Source organism: Arvicola amphibius, chromosome 10 (assembly GCF_903992535.2).
Source record: "Arvicola amphibius chromosome 10, mArvAmp1.2, whole genome shotgun sequence".
In the NCBI taxonomy this organism is placed as follows: domain Eukaryota; kingdom Metazoa; phylum Chordata; class Mammalia; order Rodentia; family Cricetidae; genus Arvicola; species Arvicola amphibius.
In genome coordinates, this window is record NC_052056.1 from 111,462,695 (window position 1) to 111,486,508 (window position 23,814).

General features: G+C 47.4%; 2 protein-coding genes across 2 annotated transcripts; both read left to right on the plus strand.

Annotated features, from left to right (window-relative positions):
- The first annotated feature begins 8,572 nt into the window (after positions 1-8,572).
- Positions 8,573-9,984, plus strand: Retn (resistin). Its single transcript, XM_038346833.1, has 3 exons — positions 8,573-8,702; positions 9,504-9,581; positions 9,848-9,984. The coding sequence occupies exons 1-3, from the start codon at positions 8,573-8,575 to the stop codon at positions 9,982-9,984; spliced, it is 345 nt and encodes a 114-aa protein (XP_038202761.1).
- A 6,039-nt stretch (positions 9,985-16,023) lies between these two features.
- Positions 16,024-18,542, plus strand: Mcemp1 (mast cell expressed membrane protein 1). Its single transcript, XM_038346804.1, has 6 exons — positions 16,024-16,090; positions 16,319-16,408; positions 17,321-17,452; positions 17,590-17,640; positions 17,731-17,877; positions 18,383-18,542. The coding sequence occupies exons 1-6, from the start codon at positions 16,036-16,038 to the stop codon at positions 18,481-18,483; spliced, it is 576 nt and encodes a 191-aa protein (XP_038202732.1). The 5' UTR covers positions 16,024-16,035; the 3' UTR covers positions 18,484-18,542.
- The last annotated feature ends 5,272 nt before the right edge of the window (positions 18,543-23,814 follow it).

The following is a 23,814-nucleotide window of genomic DNA, read 5'->3' on the forward strand; positions in this document are numbered from 1 at the left end:
AAACTTATTTTGTCAAATTTAGAAAGTTGGAGAAGGGATTGTTCACTGCTCTGCAGTGTTTGATCATGGCCTCAGTGTGAACCCAGATACACGCGTGCGTGCGCACACACACATGCACACATACAAATAAATAAAAGCATATCCCTCTGCATGACTTAACAGGAATTTATTGTCCCATGGCTCTGAAAGCTTGGTCTTTAACCAGGGTGTTGGCTTGGTTGGTTTGTAGATGACCATCTTTTGTTTTGTTTCAAGGAAGGGTATCCTGTAGCCCCAGGCTGGCCTTGTTAAATAGCCAAGGATGTCTTTGAATTCCTGGTTCTCCTGCCTTACTCCTGGGGTTACAGCCAAGCACCACCATGCCGTTTATGCAGTGCTGGGGATGAACACAGTTCTTCAAGCGTGCTAGGCAAGCTCTCTTCCATCTGAGCCACATCTCCAGCTCCCAGGTTGGCCATTTCCCTGTGTCCTCACATAGCTCTTCACAGGTGCCCCAGTTTCCTCTTATGACATCACATATTGGATTAGAGCCCACCCTGTGGCCTCATTTTGTTTTTTATAATTATCTTTTAAAAGACCTTGTTTCTAAATATAGAAAAATAATCAGTCATCTTGAGATACTAAGGGTTGGGACATGAGCATTTAACTCTGGGGAACAGATATAATTTAGCCCACAACATTTAGGTGACAGGACATGTGTTTCACTGTGAATAATTCAGAGAAGGGTCCATCTCTGTGGGGACACAGCCAGACAGGGGTCGCAGGCCAAGTGGCTGCAGGGATGGAAGGCACCCCAATGTGTTTCGTCTGGAGGGGATGATGTGAGTAGAAGGGTATGGGACCCAAGGCTGCAAAGCTGAAGACGTGGAAGGAAGTAGAGTGTTGACCATTGATACTGGGACTCTAGAGCTTACCTGGCGTTACCGGAAGTCCCGGGTTCCATCCCTAACCTTAGAATAAGGTGAGAACTACATGGGCCCTTTTAGGCTTGTCAAAGATTTTTGGTTACTGATAAATGGACACCATGGTTGTGGACTGGGCTGGAACCAAACGTGGTGCCCCTTGGCGGTGCGATGTTTACTTCTCTTGGGTCTCCTGGGCCTGTGAACTATGCTTACGAAGAGTTGCAGACAGCAAGAAGGCTCCTTTTGATTGCGAGTTCATCTAAGTCTAGGGAATCTAAAGACATTTCCCAGAACGGTTGAGAACACGAGCCCCTGGGATTCTAACCGGATTGTTCTGAGCGCCCCAACTCGGGACAGAAAGATCATGAAATTTGTGGGATGAATAATAATTGCGTGGGAGGAAGTGGGTCGTCGCAGACCTACCCCACCCCCACCCTGTGAGACCAGCTGTCCTAGATTTAGTGCGGAAGGAGTCGGTGTTATGTGGAGGAAGATGAAGGGTGTTTTTCCTGCTCTGTAGCTCAGGCTGCCCTGGAACTCGCTATCCCCTTGCCTCAGACTCGGAAGTGCTGGGGTTTTCTGGCATGGGAGGTAATTCTAAAGGTTAAAATGTAAGCTCTACGATCCCTGGTGGAAAACTGCGGTTTCTTTCCCAGAATCTAATTGTGTAGTTAAGCAAGACCAGCGCCAGGGGACGCTGCAGCTCAATTTTCCAGTTTCTTTGCTCATTCCAGCTTGTAATCAGGATTTGAGTGATTTTAAATGGATTGAGGATTATTCCGTGGTGCTCAACAGAAGCAAAACTCTCTGTTGCTCAAACTACTCTCACTTTTTTTTTTTAAATCTCATCACACTGTTGTTTTGACTGTGAGACAATGTCGACCAGGGTGGGGGTGGGGGCAGTGCTGGGATTAAAAGGCAGGGGTAGATCCACTGCCCCTGCCTACTTTTACTTCTTCTTCTTCTTTTTTTTTTTCTTTTTGCCCCAAGACAGGGTTTCTCTGTGTAGCTTTGGAGCCTATCCTGGAACTTGCTCTGTACACCAGTCTGGCTTCATACTCACAGAGACCTACCTTCCTCTGCCTCCCAAGTTATCCTTAACTTCTAATGATACTCGAAGCAATGTGTGTGTCTTTTACTACTGCTGTGATAAAATATGACCAAAAGCAATTTGGGGAGGAAAGTGTTTATTTCACTCACAGTTCCATATAACAGTTCACCATCAAAAGCAGTGAGGGCAGGGACTCACACAGGGCAGGATCCGGGAGGCAGCAGCTGATGCAGAGGCCATGAAGGGGTGATGCTTACTGGCTTGCTCCTCATGGCTTGCTTAGCCTGCTTTCTCATAGAACCCAGGGCCACCAGCCCAGGGGTGGCACCACCCACAATGAATGGGATGGGCCCTTCCATATTAATCTCTGACTAAGAAAATGTCCTACAGGCTTGCCTACAGCCCAATAGAAGTATTTTCTCTGTTGAGCCTCCCTCCTCTGATGATTCTAGCTTGTATCAATTTGACATAAAACTAGCCAGTACAGTGTCTGTACCAAACACAAATCTTGATTTGCAAGTATTTATTGTCCCCCATGGTTAATGTCATCATCTGATATCTTGGCACACCTTCCAGATTACAAAGAATCTCTATGAGAATAAAATGTCTGCTCTTGCTTCCTGTGTTACATGGGTAGACCCCTCAGGAGGAACTTGCTGACCTTCCTCTAACCAGTGACACTTTGTTCCTGTCCCAGAGGACTTTGTGCCTGCAGCTCTCCTTCTGCTATCTCCCCTTAGCTCAAGTGCTAAGCATTACTTGCTACATGTTTTTTTTTCCTGGCCTGTGGAGTGTCCCACACTCTGGAATTGATTGCTGGCTTCCTTGGCACCTTCCATAATGGGTCCCCCAGCAACTATGGGCTCCCACCCCTGCTTCCTGTCTTCCGTAAACAAACAGCATCCGTTTTAATTTGATTCTGTGATTAGTAGCCAGAAAAATGCTGTGCTTGCTGGATCCTTCCTGTTGCCTCACATCAAGGGGCCTATGCTGTGCTCTTAGGGGATGTCCCTAGCGCTCAGTAATTCTCCAGGTAAGGTGTTAGGTGGGGCTATATGCATGACTTAGCAGTAGAGTGCTTGCCTAAAGTTTCCCAGAAAGGAACTGGGGACATGGCTCAGAGGTACAGCCCCTGCTTAGAACCCAATAGTGAGGGTGGGAGCGTGCCTCAGCAATATAGCATTGGCTCAGCATGGTTAAGGCCCTAGAGTTAATCCTCACTCCTGCACAAATTAAAAAAAAGAAAGAAAGAGAGAAAAAGTAGCCATCAAGCTCTCTACCCAGAACGTATTAGTGTTGTTGAAGTTGCTCAACTCTGGCAACACAAGTTGACCAACGACTCCGTGCTGCCAAGAACATTGTGAAAATGTGTCTGGGGTGAGGGAATGGCCCGGTAGGGGAAAGGCTGTCCTTTCTGAGGCAAGGGTGATGTCCTCTGGGTGTAAGGTTAGCAACACATGGTGATTGGCTGTACACAGTTCTATCTTGTATTTGTGCATGGTGCTTGCGATAGAACCCGAGGTCTTGGCATACCCTTGAGCCAAGCACCAGCCCCTCATTGAGGGATTCTAGGCAAGAGCTCTTCCCCTGAGCCACACCCCAGTCCCTCACTGGGGAATTCTAGGCAAGGGCTCTTCCCCTGAGCCATACTCCAGCCCCCCACTGAGGGATTCTAGGCAGGGACTCTTCCCCTGAGCCACGCCCTAGCCCCTCATGGGGTATTCTAGGTAGCTGCTTTTCCCCTGAGCCACACACCAGCCCCTCAAAGGGGAATTCTAGGCAGGGGCTCTTTCCCTGAACCACAACCTAACTCCTCATTGGGGTGTTCTAGGCAGGAACTCTACCACTGAGCCATTCCCAGCCACCCACTGAGGGATTCTTGGCAGGGGCTCTTCCCCTGAGCCATAGTCCTAACTCTCCACCTTTATTTTTTGAGGCAGGGTAATTTTTTAAAAATTGAACTTGGAGTTTGCTGATTCATGCTGTCCAGCCCTAGGGATCCTCCTGTTTCTGCCTCCCCATCACTGGGATTATAGATATACAGGTTTTTTTTTTTAAATGTGGATGCTGAGAAGTTAACTTTAGATCCTTACACTTGCAGAACAAGCATTTTTCTGACTGAGCCACCTCCCCAGCTGTCCCAGTAGCCTTTTGAATGTGCGTCCACCTCACGTGACATCAGTTGTGCCATCTGTAAAATTGCAACTCTTGCAAGAGTTGAGAGGGAGCGTTGCAGTACATGTGTAGTCATTGGGGTTAATGGTAGAGGCTGAAGAGATGGGAGGAGGGAGTTGGAAGTAGGATGGCTCAACTTCCAGGAAACGGTAACCAGATGGTCCTGGCCCCACTCCCTCCCTCCCTCAACACTTCTTCTTTTGGAGGAAGTTTTAAGTTGCTCCATAAATCCACAACCCATTTTTTTTTTAGTTACTCCTGGCAGTAGAAATGCAAGGATGGTAGCTGGGGAGATGGCCCAGTGGGTGGGAGCTAGTGCTGCTCAAGGATAAGGACCTGAGTGTGCATCTCTCACACCCATGTGAAAAGCTACAGTTAGTTGTGTGCTTGCCTCTAGCCCCAGCAGTAAGCGTGGCCGAGACAGGAGTTCTGCAGGGCTCGCTGACTATCGGTCTAGGTTCAGGTTCAGTGAGAGATCAGGCTGGGGTGATGGACTGGGCACCTGGCGTCCTTCTCTGTCTTCTGCATCTATGTGCCTGTATATGCACACAGGCATATACATCACACACAGTCCTGTACATACAACACACACACACAAGATCAATTTAAGTAAGTGTTTTTTTTTAAGTTGTTTGTTTAGGGGTTCCTTTTAACACTGGGATGCTTTGTTAAATCAAGGTGAAGAGGAAGTGGAGCTGTAGCTTGGAGAATACAAGGTATCAGGCGTAACACAGTCCAACATAGATGGAGCTTGGCGGAAGGAGCCTGGAATCCTAGCATTGGAGAGGTGAAAGCAGCAAGATCACAAGTTCAAGGTTGGGGCTGGAGAGATAGCTCAATGGTTAAGAATGCTTGCAGTTCTCAAAGACCTGTGTTTGGGTCCCAGCACCCACGTCTGACACCCACTTCTGGCTCTATGAGGGTCACAACGCCCTATACACATAAATAAACTATAAATACATGTAACAAAAAATCTAAAGAAGGTTACTCTTTTCGTACCCTTGGCTACATGGGGAGTCAAGGCCAGGTTTGGATGCTTGAGACCTGTGAAAACAAACAAGCAAACACACAAACAATCAAAAAAACCAACACAGATACTGGCCTTAATTGCAGAAGACCAATGTATGGTTCCCAATAGCTACATGGTGGCTCACAACCACCTGTAACTCCAGCTCCAAGGAACCCAGTACTCTCTTCTGGCTCCCATGGGCATGGCGCTTGTGTAGCAGATACATACACACAACTAGAAGTTTAGAAGTTAAAAGCAGAAACAACACTGGCCACACCAGAAAAATCTTTCTTTTTGCCTTTCATTATTAAAGATGATTCTTTAAAACCAACAGCAACACGAGGGCTATAGGTAATAATACAGATGCGAGGGGAGCACAAACTTTTTTTGTTTTGTTTTGTTTTTTGAGACAGAGTTTCTGTGTGTAGCTTTGGAGCCTGTCCTGGTGATGGAGGAGGGTCATCTGTCTATGTGTTACTTTCATTGGTTAATAAAGAAACTGCCTTGGCCCTTTAACAGGACAGAAAATTAGGTAGGCAGAGTAGACAGAACAGAATTGTGGGAGAAAGAAAGCAGAGTCAGGCAGATGCCTCAGGCAGACGCCATAGCTCTCCTCTCCGAGATGGATGCAGGCTAAGATCCTTCCCAGTAAGACACCACCTCGTGGTGCTACACAGATTACTAAATATGGGTTAAAGCAAGATATGATAATTAGCCAATAAGAGGCTGAAACTAATGGGCCAGGCAGTGTTTAAATGAATACAGTTTCCACGTAATTATTTTGGGGCATAAGCTAGCCAGGCGTGCAGGAGCCGGGCTGGAACGCAGCCTGCTGCTCCTTCTACATCCTGGCACTCACTCTGTGGAGTGGCCTTGAACTCGCAGAGATCTACCTGCCTCTGCCTCCCAAGTGCTGGGATTAAAAGGGCGTGCACCATTACTGCCTGGCTAGTGCAAGCTTTTTATTTCAAGTATAATGAATGAAATTTGTCAAATACTTAAAAGAGGGAAAAAGAAGATACCCTCTCTCCAGGCCAGAGGACTTTCTGGGTATATTGAGAATGATGTGTCCATCTTTCTGCCCTTCTATGTGCTCAGTGGTGTCACTGGGCTCCCCTCCAGAGTGACGGGCTTTACAAGAATATGCACCCCACCTCTGAGATGAAGCAGGCACAGGGTAGATTTCCCCTGGGCATGGCCATCCTCTAGCTTCTTGCTGACAAAGATCAACTTGTGCTGGTTTGGGCTGGGGAGATCCTGTTCTTGCTTTGGATCTTTGCTTTTGACACGATGGTGTCACTGGGCTCAGCCTCTAGGCTTACCAGTTGAGGATTTTTCTTTTCCATTTATGTCTTTGTGTGCATATATGTGCATGTGAGTGCAGGTGCCCACAGAGGCCAGAAGGGGGCGTTAGATCTCCTGGTACAGGAGTTTATAGGTGTTCGTGAGCTACCTGATGTGGATGCTGGAACTAAATTCCACCAGAGCAGTAGACCCTCTTAATGGCTGAGCCAGCTCTCTGACTCCAGTTAAGGTTTTTTTTTTTTGTTTGTTTGTTTTCTGAGCTGCATCGTAGTGATGGTGGTAGCAGTCCTCACTAAAAAAAAAAAACCCAGCTCTGGTCATAATGCTCTAATTCTGGTATCAGGCCTTTGAGACAGGGTCTCATGTAGCTCAGGCAAGCCAGGAACTCATTATGTAGCCAAGGATGATCTTAAACTCCCAAGCCTTGGGCTTCTAACTCTTTCTCAAGTGTTATGATTACAAGCGTGTGCCTTGCCCTGCTTAATAATACTGTACTGGGGCTGATGAGATTGCTCATTGGGTGAAGGAACTTGCTTCCAAGCCTGAGGATCTGAGTTTAGTCCCTGGGACCCACATGGTAGGAGATAACCAACTCCTGAATATTATCCATCACAGCCAGCATATTAAAGTCTTTTCACTTGTCCAATTTATAATTGTCTCTGCCCATCTCAACTTTGCATCAGGTACTGTCTCATTAAAAGATGGAGAGCCGGATGGTGGTGGCATACACCTTTAATTCCAGCACTTGGGAGGCAGAGGAGGGTAGATCTCTGTGAGTTCAAGGCCAATCTGATCTGTCAATCAAGTTCCAGGATAGTAGGGCTGTACACAGAGAAACCCTGTCTGGTGTGTGTGTGGGGGGGGGGGGGAGATGGGGAGAGGCCAGTGCAACAAGTCCAAGTCCAACAGTCCGCAAGCCTAACAGCCCGATTTCAGTCATCCTCCGACCTCCACCTAGGCATGGTGTGCACGCATGAGCACACACACACACACACACAATCACACACATGCAATAACAACTAAATAATAATTTTTTTCTAAATAATATTTTTGAACCAGTTCCACGGAGTCATTTATACACATGAGTATTCTGTATTCGGACCAGAACTATGACCACCCAGTGGTTATCATTTAAATTACATGTGAGAAAGAGGAATTTCCAAAGGACCCAGAGGGTTGGACCCCTTGCTCCCTGAACCAGAACATAGAGCTCTTGCCTAGAATCCCCCAGTGAGGAGCTTCAGGTGATGACTGACAGCTAGAGTGACTCCTGGAACCTTCCAAGAAGGGCTGGGGGCTTGAATCCATCATAGAGCTCCTGCTTACACTCGTGCGGTGAGAGGCTGGGGCTGGAGCTCCATGGTAGACTATCTGAGTAGGGTACAGCCCTGAGGGGCTGGAGGTGTAGCACAGACGGAAAGCACCCACTGAGACTCTTCTGCTGGGTGGCTGGGGACATGGTTCAGAGTTAGGGGCCTGCCTAGAATCCCCTAGTGAGGAGCTGGGGGTGTGACTCAGCAACTGAGCACTTGTCTAGATTTTAGGTGGTGGGACTCAACTACAGAGTATGTCTGCAACCAAACAAAGAAACATACACAGCAGCTGTGGTCCCACAGGGACATTGTCTCAGTGTGCATGTCCAGCCCCTCCCTGAAGGTAAAGCCTTGACTCCTACTCCTGCCTCTCCCACTCTGGTCCCTGGAGTTATCCGCAGACATCACCTCCTGAGCAGTACCTGATGCAGGAGGGGCTGTGCAGGAGAGAAGTACCTCCTCTGGGGTCTCTAGAGTCTGCTTCTCTTGGCCCAGATGTGGCAATGGAGGGCAAGGGCCAAGGGGCCAAGGGACTTATTACCCAAGGCAGGATGGGCCCCATCCAGAGGTCTACATAAAGGAGCTGTGGGACAGGAGCTCACGGCCAGACCTGTTTTGTGTCCCGCTGAGTCCACTGCCACAGTAAGTAACAGCCCTTCCCTAGTAGGAGCTCTGATGTAGGGTACCTAGGGCCACTGAATGTCCATTCCTGTGTCCCACAGGTACCAAAGGACATTGTGGTCTGGCTCTCTCCAGCATGGGAAGGGTCTGATCTAAGGTGGGGCTCTTGGTTGTCTCTTGCAGTACTTACAGGATGAAAAACCTCTCGTTTCTCCTCCTCTTCCTCCTCTTCCCTGTCCCGGGGTTGCTGGACTCTGGCAGGTCACTGTGTTCCATGGATAAAGCCATTGACAAGAAGATCAAGCAAAGCTTCAGCTCCCTATGTGAGGAGCCCCCCACCCAACTTTGCTGAGGGCCTCACAGACTTATCTCATCCCCGTGAGTCTCATCACAGACCCACCCAGCTGCAAGGCTAACGTCAGCCTCAAACTCACCCAGTCTGTGGGTTCCAACCCAACCCCACCCTGCCCTACCTTGAACCACAGCTCCAACCCACAACCTAACTTCTTCCCACCATCACTCCCAAACCTCCCCTCACCCCCAAAAGGCTTCAATTTGCAGTTCAAGGAGTCTTCCAGCCCCTGTTGCTCTTGCCTCAGTCTCCTGAGTGTTTGGAGTACAGGTGTGAGCCACCATTCTATCCTCTCTGGGGACAAAATATTTTACTATACACATGTGTACTGCACATGTGTGTGTATGTGTATATATGTGGTGCACATGTGTGAAGGTACATGTGTGTGCCTTGGCATGTGGATGCATGAGGCTGATGTAGTGCCATCATCCCTGATTACTCTCTACGTTGTTGAGGTGGAGTCCCTCAGTTGAACCCAGGGCTTGTTGGCTTGGGAGAGTCTAGCCAGCTTGTTCTGAGGACCCCATGTCTGTCTGTCTCCTGGATGCTGGGTTTATAGGTGGCCCCACGCATGCCTGCCTGAGGTGGGTTCAGGGAATCTGAGCTCTGGTCCTTGCACTTGTGAGTCAAACTCTTTACCCACTGAGCTATTTCCCCACTCTGCTGGGAAGGGTTTGACTCCTTTGCTGGTGCCAAACCCAGTGGTCTCCCCGTGCAAGGATGCAGTTGGGACAGCCTCGTTTTACCACCCCTTCCGCCCTCCTTTCTGCAGGGTCAGAAGCAGTAATAAGCAGTGGCATCCAATGCCGGACAGTCTCTTCCAGAGGGGACTTGGCCTCCTGCCCAGAAGGTGAGTGCAAACTGTTGTTCAGACTTTCTGGACGTCCCCTGAGACTCCTTTGCTTCCTCATCTCTGTCCTCAATATCTACTTCGTTAGGACTCTGTCCCACCCTCCAGTCTTCTTGCTCCCAGCCCAGCTCCAGGTCTCCATTAGCCCTCCCCAATCCGGTCATTTTACCCTCTACTTCCTGGGCAACAGCCTCCAGCCTCCTCAGCCCATCTCCCCCGCTCACTCCTGCAGTTTCCCAGCTTCTCAGGGCCTTCTCTCTTTGCAGGCTTAGCAGTCACCAGCTGCTCCTGTGGCTCTGCCTGTGGCTCGTGGGATGTTCGAGAGGAAACAACGTGTCACTGCCAGTGTGCAGGCATAGATTGGACGGCAGCCCGTTGCTGTGCCCTGAGGGTTGGTGCCTGAGGTCTTGAGAGTTGAGCTGGTCTGCCATGTGCTGGGGCAGAGGGCAGGGGGCAAGTCCAAGATGAGGGGCTGGAAACAGAGGAAGAGGTGACGATGGTGTTGCTGCTGGTGGCGATGATAAAGGTGAATGGTGAAGTGGCCATGAGCCTCGTGTGGTTTCTTTAGTGGAGAAGGAGGTGTGTGGGAATTGTTGTACCACATGGAAGCTTTTTCCTCTCTATCCCCCTTTCTGTTTCTTTTTTCTTTTCCTTCCTCCTATCCCACCTTTTCAACGGGGTCTCATGTAATCCAGGCTAGCCTTAAACAATACTCACCATCACAGATGAGACTGGACCTTGGCAGCACGGGGGATCCATAGTTCTCAAGTCCATTTTCCACCTCTGTGGATGCAGTGCCAAATACCTACTTATAATCAGAGGCATCCAGGGCACCTACTCTGCCCCTCCCCGCCCCAGGAACCCTAGAATAGAAAAGCCCAGGGCAGAGGATAATTTTTTCCTTGTATCTTGAGCTCAGAATAAAGCATGGCCTGCGGGTGCTAGTGAGTGTCTACTGAATGAGGGGCAGTGAGATGACTCAGTGGGGAGTGTGCTTGCTGCCAAGGCTGGTGATCTGAGATAGATTCCTGGAACCTGCATTGGTGGAAGAAGGGCGCTGACTCCTGCAAGTTGTCCTCTCACTTCCACGTGCACTGAGGTACCTGTGTGCCATGTGCACGCACAGAATAAACAAATAATAAATAAATGCAATACAATGTTTGTCGAATTAATAACTCTATGATGGTTAATGTTGATTGTCAACTTGGCAGGATGGAGGGTAACCTAGAAGACACACATCCGGGCATGCCTGTGAGGGGGTTGGTAAATTGGGTTCATTGATGGGGAAAACCCTGAATGAAGGTGGTGCCCTGTCACTGTTGAACATCCTGGTTGCACAGAGAGGAGAAAGTGGGAGCTGAAGAGAGTTCAGAGGTTAAGAGCACTTGCTGCTCCCTCAGAGGACCCCAGTCGGTTTCCCAGCACCTGTGATGAGCAGCTAACAACCACCTCTGATTCATGTGCCCAGACACATGCATTCACCCCCCCCCCCCACACACACGCACACACCAAAACCAAACCAAACCAAAATCAAAGAACAAAAAATTCATAAACCCCAAATCCATGAAAACACAATATTGAAAAGAATAATGTACAAGCACAAGGCCCATAAGATAAAAAGTATAAGACAAAAAGCCTACAAAACACCATGAGTTCTTCCCGTGCCTAGACCCATGGCCAATCCACTCTTGGGATCTTGGCCTTCGTGGTAGTGTCAGACAAGGCTACCGTCTCATGGTGCCTTCCCCTAAGTATGGTTCATGAGCCCGTGAGACTCCATTTGAGAGAAACAGATCTTCCTTTGCAAGCAATGGTCAGGTGAAGATGGCTTCTTGGTCGGGGTGGAAGTTCATGTCCACTCCCCTCTCTCTCTGTCTTGGGACTCCGTCTGCCTTGGACCTGTACACAGGTTCATATGTCCATGAGTCCTATCTGGCCCGGAAGACACTGTTCCCGTGGTGTCATCCATTCCCTCTCGTTCTTACTGTCTTTTCTCTCCTCTCCTGCGTAGCTCCCTGAGTCCTGACGGGGAAGGATTTGATGAACACAATGTAGTGATAGTTCATGTGTATTTTAATAAATAAAGCTTGCCTGAAGATCAGAAAGTAAAACAGCCACCTTGGTCAGATTTACAGACCACTCAGTGGTGACCATACGTCTTTATTCTCAGTGGTCACACTAGTTTGCCATAGAAACCAGGCGGTAGTGGTGCACGCCTTTGTTCCCAGCACTAGAAAGGAATATAAGACTGGAGTTTTATGGCTGTTTTGCTTTTCTGACTTTCAGGTTGAACCCCAATATCTGTCTCTGGATTTTTATTAATCGTGCTACAATTTAGGACCGAGTGTTCCAATTTTTCTCACTCTGCACACTGTCCAGTTTGGGGTCTCTTTGTTAGCTCCCAACTACTACAAGAAGAAGCGTCTCTGATAATGGCTGAGCAAGATACTGATCACTGGGTATTGCAGAATGTTGTTTGGAGACATTTTTTTTGCTATGTTCCTTTAGTGTAACAATAGTCTTTGGTTTTCCCCTAGACCCATGGCCAATCCAATCTCGGGATCTTGGCCATCGTGGCAGTGTCAGACAAGGGTACCATCTTATGGAGTGGGCCTCAAATCCAGCCAGAGAGTGCTTGGTTACTCACACAATGCTTGTGACACTATTGCATCAGCGTTTCTTTCAGGAAAGTCACTGTTGTGGGCTACAGGGCTTGTAGATGGTAGCAGGCAGAGTACCTTCCAGTACCATGAACACTAGTCAGTAGGGGTGAGGATTCTAGGTAGACACCAATTCTACTTCTCCATGTTTAATGAGTTATGTAGGTGCTGTCTTCAACAAATAGGGCCTTACTATCAGTTTATACTAATAGTTGAGACTCCATCTGCCTTGGAGGCACACAGGTTCATATGTACATGAGTAGTTGGAGTTGTTTGGGGGTTTTCACGGGGGTCCTTTTGGCCAACAATTCAAGTAGATATAACAGATTCCTGGCACTGGAGGGTTCACTTGGTGGGGGAAGATGTCTAGTCTACTTGGGGCGTTGTTGCCCTGTTATTTTGTGACTTCATTTACATTTCTTTCATTCACACACATACATATATATGCACATATGTATGCACATATATATACGGAAACATCAATAGGAATAGGTTTGTATATGGCCCCTCAAATGGCACTTATTGTTATCTGTTCCTCCCTGTATTCCCTCCCTTACCCTCTCTTTCCTCCACCTTCCCATTTAATCCTCCCACTCCAATCTCCCCATAACTACTTATTCTATTTCTTTTTCCTAGAAGATTGTCCCCATGCCCAGTCTCTTACTCTATACCTACCCTCTGTGGTTTTGCAGATTGTAGTATATATACTGAAGGCTTAAAGGCTAACATATACACATAAGAGAATACATACCATACCTGTCTTTTGTGGGCTGGGTTATCTCATTCAGGATGATGTTTTTCTAGCTCCATCCATTTACTTGCGAATTTCATGACTTCATTTTTTTTTTACAATGGTTTTTCAAGACAGTGTTTCTCTGTGTAGCCCTTGCTGTCCTGGAATTCTTTCTGTACACCAGGCTGGCTTCAGACTCACAGAGATCTGCCTGCCTCTGCCTCCCAAGTGCTGGGATTAAAGGCTTTTGCCACCACTGCCTGGCATAATTTCCTTTCTTTTCTCCCCTCTTGGTACCAGCCATCTACTTATTCAGTAGACCAAAAGTGGGTGGTTCTTTTGTTTTGTTTTGTTTTGTTTTTTAAGACAGGGTTTCTCTGTAGCTTTGGAGCCTGTCCTGGAATTAGCTCTTGTAGACCAGGCTGGCCTCAAACTCACAGAGATCCACCTGCCTCTGCCTCCCGAGTGCTAGGATTAAAGGTGTGTGCCACCATCACCTGATGAATTTCCTTTTTTTTTAGATAGCTGAATAATATTCCATGGTGTGAATGTACCAGATATTGGTTATTCATTGGTTGATAGACATCTAGGCTCTACTGGTCCTTTGGTTACATGATCAAGTGTGGTATAGCTGGTGCTTTTGGTAAATCTAGTCCCAGTTTCCCAAGGAACGGCCACACTGATTCCCATAGTGGTTACACGAGTTTGCCGTCCCACCAGCAATGAATGAGGGTTCCCCTTTCCCAGCATGAGCTGTCATTTGTTTTATTGATCTTGATTGTTCTGATAGGTGTAAGATAGAATATCAAAGTGGTTTTAATTTACATTTCCCTGATGGCTAAGGGTGTTGAACATATCTTTAGGTGCTTTTGAGCCATTTGTGTTTTCTGTCTTGAGAATTCTTTTTTAAATATTTTTTTAATTTTATGAACATTGGTGGCTCTCCTGCATTTCATGTCTGTATGAGAGTGTCAAATCACTTTGAGCTGGATTACGGACTTTTATGAGCTGCTCTATGGGTGCTGGGAATTGAACTCAGGTCCTCTGGAAGAGCAGCCAGTGCTCTTAATCACTGAACCATCTCTCCAGCCCCCACTTTTGAGAATTCTATGTTAGTTCCGTATCCCATTTTAAATTGGATCATTTGTTTTCTTGATGTCCAGTTTTCAAGTTTTTTTTAAAAAATATATTTTGGATATTAGCCCCTCTGTTGGATGTGTAGTTGGTAAAAATCTTTTCCCACTCTGTAGGCTGCTGCTTTGTCTGACTGCCAGTGACATTTGCCTTACGGAAGCTTTTCAGTTTCATGAGGTCCCACTTATTAATTGTTGATCTTAGTGCTTGTGTTATCAATGCTCTGTTCAGAAAGTCCTTTCCTAGCCCATGAGTTCAAGGCTGTTCCCATGTTCGTTTTCTATCAGATTCAGTGTATCCGGCCTTACGTTGAGGTTCTCGATCCATTTGTAGTTCAGTTTTATTCTGGGTGATGAATATGGATCTATTTGCATTCTACTTCATGCAACCATCCAGTCTGACCAGCACTACTTGTTGAAGGTGCTATTTTTTCCCAGTTTGTATTTTTCACTTTTTTTGTCAAAGATCAGGTGTCCATAGACATGCGGATTTATGTCTGGGTCTTCATTTCTATTGAGCAATACATTGGTTTTTGTGTCAATATCATCCTGTTTTTATTACTATAGCTCTGTAGAACAACAATTTGAGGCCAGTGATGGTGATGCCTCCAGCAGTTCTTTAAATAAAAAGTCTTAAAAAATTTTAAGACATCACTGAGAATATAGACACTCAGAATATGCAAACATGCATGCATATTCATGTGGACATGTCATAGTTACAAAAGTACACAAATAAGCTTGTGGCATACATACATGAGCTGTGACTGAAGGCATTTGGAGGTTTGAATGTGCATGTATGTGCATGCATGTGTGTGAATCAGGTAGGGGAACAGATAGATGGAGTGAGTGCCTTTTTTTTCTTCTGGTGTGTCCATGTGGGAAGAGAATACCTTGAGGATGCCACCAGGGCAATTGTTATGGACCTGGGTCTGCCCTCAGTTTAGATGTAGGTGTGGTGTCAAAGTGGTTTTCTCTCCTTGCCTCACATCCGTTTTGCTCCCATGGTGCAATCGGTTAACATGTGATACTTATATGAAAAGTAGAACTTGGATGGGGCGGGGCTGAGCTATGGAGTGGGGCTGGAAAAGGAAGGTGTTTTGGGGAGAGGGAACTCAGCAGTTGTTTTAAAAGTCAGATTCTGAGTTGATACAACTTTTTTTTCGTGGAAACAGAAAGCATAGAAGAAAAACTGGTCATGCGAGGCACAACTGTAATCCCAGCTGGGGAGGTGGAAAGAGGGAGCCTTAGGGCTTGTTGCCCAGCTAGCCTTGCGTACTTGGTGAGCTCCAGGCTACTGAGAGATGCTGCCTTAAACACAAGGTGCCATTGCCTGAGGATCAAAAGCTGGGGTTGTCCTCTGCCCGCCCCCACAAAAGTCAGGGAGATGCAGTCAGGCCCATTCCATCTGTCTGTTCCATGTTCCATGTGTGTGTCTTCCGGGCGGTGGTGGCGCACGCCTTTAATCCCAGCACTTGGGAGGCAGAGGCAGGCGGATCTCTGTGAGTTCAAGACCAGCCTGATCTACAAGAGCTAGTTCCAGGACAGGCTCCAAAGCCACAGAAAACCCCTATCTCGAAAAACCAAAAACCAAAACAAACAAACAAAAAACCATGTGTGTGTCTTCCACCCAGACTCTCTGGCTTCCTCAAAATCTCTCTTCTGTCCTAACAACTAGGATCCCTTCTTGGCCATCCACGAGACTTCTGTCACTCTAAAGGAGTCGTTTAGAGTGTTGTGGAAACTGGAGATGCCTCTGAGCAGGAGATCTGGTGTGGATCCCTGAAAAGAGGAGATGAAGCCTTCTTCCCTCTCCTCCACCCTCAGATTTCCTCATCTGTCTTGACGCCTTCCGGTAGGTGGGGATATGTGGACACTTGGGAGGTCCAGGGCTCAAGGCTGTGGTAATCTATTTCAATCAACCAAGCAGAATGCAGGCATCAGCCTCCCAGGATAAGAACCGGAGGAAGCCAGGCCATAATGAAGGTCAGGACACTTGGGATGGGGAGGGGAAATGAAGAAGCCTGAGGTAAGAGCGGTCAGGACAGAGGAGCTCCTTTCTTTGAGGGGCTCACAACATCTGCACTGCTTAGTCACAAAGCTGATTTTGGTCCTTCATGCCTGCTTTAGTATAATCCCCTAGATTGAGCTTCCCCACCAACTCCCCAAATATCTGGATGAGTCTCAGCGTCTCTCTCATCAAATCATATACAGGCACTCACCATCCTGACTATGAGAATATAACCTTGGCCTTCAGAAACAAGGAAGAGCTCAAACTCCATCAATCAGCACCCAAGAAACAAGGTGAGCAGATACCGGCTTGCCCACCCCCACCCTAACCTTAAGGAGTATGCGGAGGGGTGAGTGCTGGAGAGTGTGGGGTTGGTGGCATTAAAGATGGCGATGCAGTTGTGGTTGTGGTTCAGTTGGAGACAACCTGCCCAGCATGCACAATGCCCTGGGTTCAATCCCCAGTTCTGTATAAACTGGGCGTGGGTGCACACCTATTATTCTAACATTTGGGAGCTCAAAGCAGAAATTAAAGGTCATTGTAGGCTACACAGAGTTGGAGGCTCGCCTGGGATATGGGAAACCTTAACTAACTAACTAACTAACTAACTAACTAACTAACTAACTAACTAGACTGGGGAGGGACTGGGGAGGTGGATAACTCAGTGGTTAAAAGTGATGCTGCACAAGGATAAGGGCCAGAGTTCAGATTCCAGTACCCACAGAATAAACCAAGTGTCCCGTGCATGCCTGTAACCCCAGCACCAAGGGGTGGAGACAAGAGGGTTGTGCTGAATAAACAAGATAGTCTCTGCCTCAAAGAAATAGGTAGAGAGTGACAGAGGATACCCAATGGTCCCTGACACACACACACACACACACACACACACACACACACACACACACACACACTACTGTTATGTAGTCTGGTGGGAGTAGCTTTATAGCTGAGACGATGGAAGCAGGGTTTCTGGAAATGCTTCAGGCAGTGCTGTTGGCTGTGCTTTTCGTCTTTGGGTGACAGAATTTGTTGAGAGGAATGTGAGGGTCACAATATAAGGAATACAAGGTAGTAGTACTGATGCTCACTGACTGGGGATGTCCTCGGTGGTCCTCGGTGCTGATGATAGATGTTACAGACAGTAATGATGGCCTGGCTGGTGGGGCTGGGCTCTGCAATTCACATGCCCTGTGTTTCTGTCCCAGCCCAGGTCAGGCCATTATCGGACACACCCCAGATCCCCCCCTGGTTGCACAGAACCATCATGATCTTGTATATCCTTCTCGCTCTCATCTTTTCGTTTTGCATCATCCTGTCGACCTTGGTCCTGGTCAAAAGCAAGTGATCTTGGGAGCTGGGAGAGGGGTGGGATTGTGGAATTTCCTCTGCTACCTCTCTCTTCCCCCAACTCCATTTCCAAGAAGGCTAAAAGGAGGATGGGGTCTTAAAAGCTTTTCTATCCTCTCCTAAACAGATTCTGAAATGTCCAGGGAGTTGTGGAGCTTGAGAGCGGAGCTTCTGAATGGTGAGTGGGAGGTGCAGAGGAGGCCCACAGTGGTGCTGGTGGGACAGGAGACGGGCGGCCATCTGAACATCTCAAACTCTGTGCCCTTAGTTTCAAGCCTGGTGCTGCAGTGCCAGGATCAGCAAAACAATCATTGGAAAGCTGTCCAGACGGGCATCCAGGAGGCCAAGAGTAACATTGCTACAGTCTCGAGCAAAGTGCAGAGTGGAAATGACAAGCTGAAGACGGTGTCAGCGGGTATTCCTTCACAGGCCTGCTCTCTTTGTTTGGGCACTTAGAACACTGGTGGGGCTGTGAAGGTGACACAGCCAGTAAGCTACATCATGAGGACCTGAGTTTAGATCCCCAGGACTCACGTAAGAACTGGGCATGGTGGCACAGCTCTGTAACCCCAGCAGTTGGGCAAGGGTGGTGGTGGTAGAGATAGGCAGATATATGTGGCTTACTGGTCAACCAGTCTAGCCAAATCCCCAGGTTCAGTGAGAGACCATGTTTCCAAAAATAAGGTAGATAGTCATAAAGGAAAACAGCTAGTTTGTGCCAGCTTCTGACTTCTTCACATATTTGCACACACAAGTGCAAATACTGTGAACATATACACATGCACAAATCGCACACACATCATTTCACTACCGCGAACCAATATCCGAATCTGCTTCACTCAAACTGAAAACTGCTAATGATATTAGGGCTTTATTTGCAACCCTACCCCAGATTTGCCTGTCTCCTCTCCTCCCACCAGATATAACTGACATCAAGAAAACCCTTCAGGAGCTAGAGAAGAAAGCACTCGCTCGTAAGCCGGGGCTAGGGAGGTGCATTGGGGTGGAGTTCCAGACCTAGTGCCGGTCTGCCTGACCTCAGCTTTCTCCTCTCTGACAGCGCCCACTTCTAAGTAAATAAGAGGACATCACAGCCATACCTGGAAGGACTTGGGATTACACCTGCTAGTGAAGATGGCAAATGGGGTACCCGGCTTGAGTGTGAGTCTGCCATTCATCCTCGTAGAGAAAATTATCCGTCTGGCGGAATGACTGTTGAAGAGTGTGCACGTAAGGGGACATTTTGTGGCATATGGAGTTTCCATGTATCCAAGGAGAAGGTGTTACGGGGGAAAGAGTACATGGAAGTCACAGCATGTGTTACTCTTTATGGGCCACATAAAGAGGTCATGTATGGCCTGACATATATGAGAATAGGCATGTCCTGATGGATAGTTGTCCCTGTGAAGCCCCCAAAGTGTGTCATTGTGCGTGTGGGTGTAGGTGATATGTGGGATATGCCTCCCCATTAGCTTGAGTGTGTACGTGTGCATCTGGCTACTTTGTGTGTGTCATCGCAGTGGTGAGCAATGTCCAGTCTGGGGATGTACTACGTTGCGTGCCATTCCTAGTGTGCTTGGCTGTGTCACCTTGTGGGTTCAGAGTGTGCACACAAATGCACCCATTAATTTCTGTGCTTGTATTTTATGAAGTCATGAAGATAAATGCCAAGAGCAATGATAACGGCCCTCGAGCTGTTACTGGGTTGTCTGTGGGCAGAAGTTCAGGACTGGTGGGGAGACTAGATTTAGGGCTTGGATTTGGGGATGGAACAGAACACTCATTGCTGTAAGCCAGGCATGATGCAGCTGAACTGTAAGTCCATCACTTGGGGGGGCTGATGTGGGAGGATCATGAGTCCAAGGCCAGCTCTGGCTATAAAAGATGAGTTTGGGTGGGTAGTGAGCTGACTCAGAATGTAAAAGGTACTTGGCATCGTCTTACCCGAGTTCCATCCCTGGGATCCACACAATGGGACAAGAGAGCCACTTCTGACCTGCACATGCATACCACAGCACATGCACATACAAATACTAAAATAAAAATAAAATTTAAAAATACCCACAGGAATCTACATCCTACCACAGAGACACTTTGCTCATCCGTGCAATGGATGATGTAACAGAGCTTATTGCTGCTCTGTTCACAATAGCCAGGAAATGGAAACAGCATAGCTGTCCATCAACTGATGGCCATGAAGATGTGGTGCACATATACACGATGGAATTTATTCAGCACAAAAGAAAAATTAAATCTGCAGGAAGATGGATGGAACTGGAAATCATTGTGTTAAGTGAAATCAGCCAGACTGAGAAAGACAAAGACTATATGTTGCCTCTTAAATGTGGAGTCTAACTTCATACACACATGCATATGTATATGTATATGTATGTATACACAGAACATACACACACATATGTTGAAAGAAAGTAGAAAGGATACTGGGGCGGTAGGGTCCTATTGGGATTGGGGGCCAGGAAGATGGAAGAGCGGAGAGTTGCGGGAAGAGTCAACCCAAACTAGATACGTATGAAAATGTCATTAAGTAGCTAATTCAAAATAGAAAAATGCTCAGGGTAGATTTCAGATAGGCTGCTGAGTCGGGTAGACATGCGCGCCCCCTTGCGGTTGCTCTCCCGCACAGCCTGGGTGTGCATTTTCCGCCCCTCCCCGTACTTGAGCCCGCATGGTACCCTTTTAATGACTCAAAGCGCTTGCAAACAGCCCGGTGCAGTTTCGGTGAGACCCAGCTCTTCCCGCATCGGCCTCTTCCTTTCTCTGTGGATCTCACTCTATCTGCTTTGGATTGTTCTTGGGGCGGAGTGTGGTGGGGGAGTTGACCGGGAGGTCTTGAGGCACCAGTCCTGGAGCAGCCCGGCTCAGCCTCTCAGAGCATACAGGCAGAGGGATCTCCCACGTATTCTGCACAATCCCCTTCCTGGCTGGCGTGCAGTACCGCCCAACCCCATCCCTACAAACCCGGGTCCTGGTGCATGCATAGTGGGGTAGGACTCTTGACTTCTACCCCATTCCACAAGAGTGTCTGTCGTTGCTTTATCGGGAGAAGCATCCGGGGCCCCACTTCGCCTCCGAGATCCTTTTCTGGAACCTTGCGCTACCCAAGGCCGCCGGCTTCTTGATCTGCTGTGGCGATAGTCTTCTCCAGGGCCCTTATCTCCTCCCCAAAGGGTTAATGCAATGGGGTGGGTCAGGGTCCTGGTAAGGACCACCCGTTGGGAGGCGGCTTCAGTTTCAGATGATGTAATTCTCCTTCCTCAGTACAGATTGGGCTAATTAGGTTTAGCTCAGCCTATAAGCACCACCCCTCGCCCCTTTTCTCTTTTCTTTTCTTTTCTTTTCTTTTCTTTCTTTTCTTTTCTTTTCTTTCTTTTCCCTTCTTTTCGGATGATGGCCCCTATCTGAGTACGGTTTTAAGCTCCGTAACGAATTGGCTTGGGCTTCCTTAGTCTTTTTTTTCTAAAGCTCCAAGTCCCCGTCAAGTGTGATTAATCTCCATGGCAGCTTATTGTCTTCGTTCTCCTCTGGGCACCTTGCTTGCCTTGCCCTCACCTACAGTTTGCCCGCCATGGGCTTTTCATTTTAAAGTCGAATAAATTGCCCTAACGATTTCATTTGGGTCAGCTCTTCCCGCCCGAGTGTGTTGATTTCCTTTTGTTCTGGCGCTAGGAAGACTTCATAGACTTTTTAATCACAGCATAGCATAGAATTTAGGGGTGACATAAATCTGTGTTCCCTGGGCCACAGCCATTGATAATTTACCTCCAGAATAAACTATCTCTTATCACTATTGAAGTGAGAGTTGTGTTGATAGGGCAGAGGCAGGAGGATTGCTGTAAGTTCAAAACCATCCTGAGATATATATCAGGATATAAATTTGATATATATATAAAATTTGGGGGGTTATTAGATAGTGGCGGATGCAAAATGCTTGTCAAATACAATGGCAGAAGCATTAACTAGGCAGGCAACAAAGCGGAGAAATCGCTGCTACCGGTCTCAGATATTACCTCCTAGTGTTCTGCTAGTAGATACATTCCAAAAGGTCAGACAATGAGAACCAAGCATACATTGTAGTTAGGTTCTGGACCTGCAACATTCCAGCCTCTCCACCATCACCGAATCTCTAAGAGGTGGTTCAGTCTTGCAGAAGGGTCCATATAAGGTCCAATTCCTTCGTTCACAGCCTCTAGTGTGCGGCGGTTATAGGCATGCAGCACCTTGAAAAGAAAGTGAAACACACCCCTTGCAGTGCTGAAGCATGCACGGGCAGCCTGTTTACACTGGGTTTCATGGTCTCAGTTGACGAGAACGACTGACCAGGTCTTTTCCTCAAGGAACAGGTTCCACCAATATATGAACTCAGATCGCTGGATACAGAGTCCAGAGCGTTAACCATTACACCACAGGAGCTGGTGCATTCAGCACCATACTCAGTTATATTACTGTTTTTGTTGTTTTATTATTTGTTTGATTTTAGACCAGTAGAAATGTTCACTGATAGAAATTGGGCAAATGAAAAAAATATTAATATTCATTTACTTCCAAGATTGACCTGTGAAGCCAAGGATGATCTTGAACTCCTGATGCTCTTGCCTCTACCTCCCAGATGCTGGAGGCATTTTCTCAAATTAACAAAAGCCCACCAGGACAATATGGGAGGTATTATACTAATTAAAAGCAGTATTGGGGCTGTCAGCCCCAAGGATTCAAATGGTGGAAGAAGACAAATGGCTCACAAAAGTTGTCCTCTGACCTCTACTCATGCTATGGCGCACACACATGCAAGCATACACACATGCACATGAAATTAATAAAAATGTAATAAATCTATTAAAAATTAAAAATTAGATTTGTCCATTTTATGGTATGGGCGCTTCGAGTGCATATATGACTGCATGTATATATGTACCACATGCATGCCTCATGCATGTATATATGTACCACATGCATGCCTCATGCTCGTAGAGGTCAGAAGACATCGCTGAATCCCTGGAATGGTTGCGAACCACCATGTGGGTGCTGGCGTTTTGAACCGTGGTCCTCTGCAAGAGCAACTAGTACTCTCTGAAGGGACACTAGCCCACTTGAGCATGTGGCTCTGGCAGGTCTTGTCCTTCTCCCTGTCCCCTCTGCCTTGCTAAAAACCATGAGATTTCATTCCTAAAGCTATCCACCAAGGTCTATTCCCTTATTTGGCCACTTCCAAAGTCCAGAAATCAGAAGCCCCCTTTGGCTCACCAAATTAAAACTGAACACCTCATCCTAACAAGGAATTTCCCCCTTTACCTATATAAACCATTTGCCTGTGTGCCGTGTCTGTCTCCCTTCTATGCAGAGGCAGTCAGTCCTTTGTCCCTCTGAGACGAATACCCTTCTCCCTTTCCCTTGTCCCCTTCCCCTTCTCCCTCATCCTCTATCTTTTTTATCACGGCATCCTAGCCCATTCTAACACAGAATTCCCCTTTTCTCTTAAGAATGACACCCACAAGGCCACTGGCTGCTGTTTTCCTGCCTGACAGAAAGCAGCCACTTTAACTTTTCTTCCCTGCTTGAAGGAGCTCTGTGTGAAAACAGGTATCTGGGTGTGGTTTGTGCCTAATTGGGGTCTAGAAAAGAGCCCCCTTCACTCTTAGCAACTGAGCCTTTTCTCTAGTTCTCAAATTGTAGCAAAACATTTAAAAAATAGTATTTTGGGTCAGTGTCGTGCACCGCAGCCCCCGTCTGTGCTCTATGCGCTAGACCCCAGTTTGCGAGCTTCGGGCAAGGGGCTGGAGGTTGAGAATACACACGCAGAGACAGACCGACACACAGACCTTCCAACACTGGTACCAAAATCCCTTCTTTAATAGCACCATGGAGGCTTAAATATCCTTGCAGTCAATGGCCAACAGGTGAAAATCCCATCCTCTGATCCTCTAGGCAAAGCACAGCTTTTAGCAACTTCAATTAGAAGGCTCTAGACAGGGAAGAGCAGCTGAAGGCCAGGACTCCCATTGGTCCCAACAGGTCAGGGGATTGGAGGGCTTTAGCAGGCCCGAGCATGGCAAACATGGTATCTGCAGGTTTTTCCCTCTCCCCTAAGCCATTAGATTACACCCCTGAAGCTAGCCCTCAATGTCTGTTCTCTTATTTGGCCACTGACTCATTCCTGAGGCTGATCACCAAGGTCCAGCTATCAAAGCATCAAGGTCCAGCGATCAAAATTATTATTTTGACTATTATTGGGTATTACTAAGTACCCAATCAGAACTCAACAACACATCCTGCCTCATTCAAACACAAACCTCTCTCTCTCTCTCTCTCTCTCCTCTCTCTCTCTCTCTCCTCTCTC

What these genes read in the sequence shown, in the direction of transcription:
- Mcemp1 (XM_038346804.1), top strand. Translation starts at nt 16,036, where the DNA reads ATGCAGGCATCAGCCTCCCAGGATAAGAACCGGAGGAAGCCAGGCCAT. An exon ending in GAAGCCAGGCCATAATGAAG is followed by an intron (nt 16,091 to 16,318) that starts GTCAGGACACTT and finishes AATCATATACAG; the next exon opens with GCACTCACCATCCTGACTAT. An exon ending in GCTGAAGACGGTGTCAGCGG is followed by an intron (nt 17,878 to 18,382) that starts GTATTCCTTCAC and finishes TCCTCCCACCAG; the next exon opens with ATATAACTGACATCAAGAAA.
- Retn (XM_038346833.1), top strand. Translation starts at nt 8,573, where the DNA reads ATGAAAAACCTCTCGTTTCTCCTCCTCTTCCTCCTCTTCCCTGTCCCG. An exon ending in GCAAAGCTTCAGCTCCCTAT is followed by an intron (nt 8,703 to 9,503) that starts GTGAGGAGCCCC and finishes TCCTTTCTGCAG; the next exon opens with GGTCAGAAGCAGTAATAAGC. An exon ending in CTTGGCCTCCTGCCCAGAAG is followed by an intron (nt 9,582 to 9,847) that starts GTGAGTGCAAAC and finishes CTCTCTTTGCAG; the next exon opens with GCTTAGCAGTCACCAGCTGC.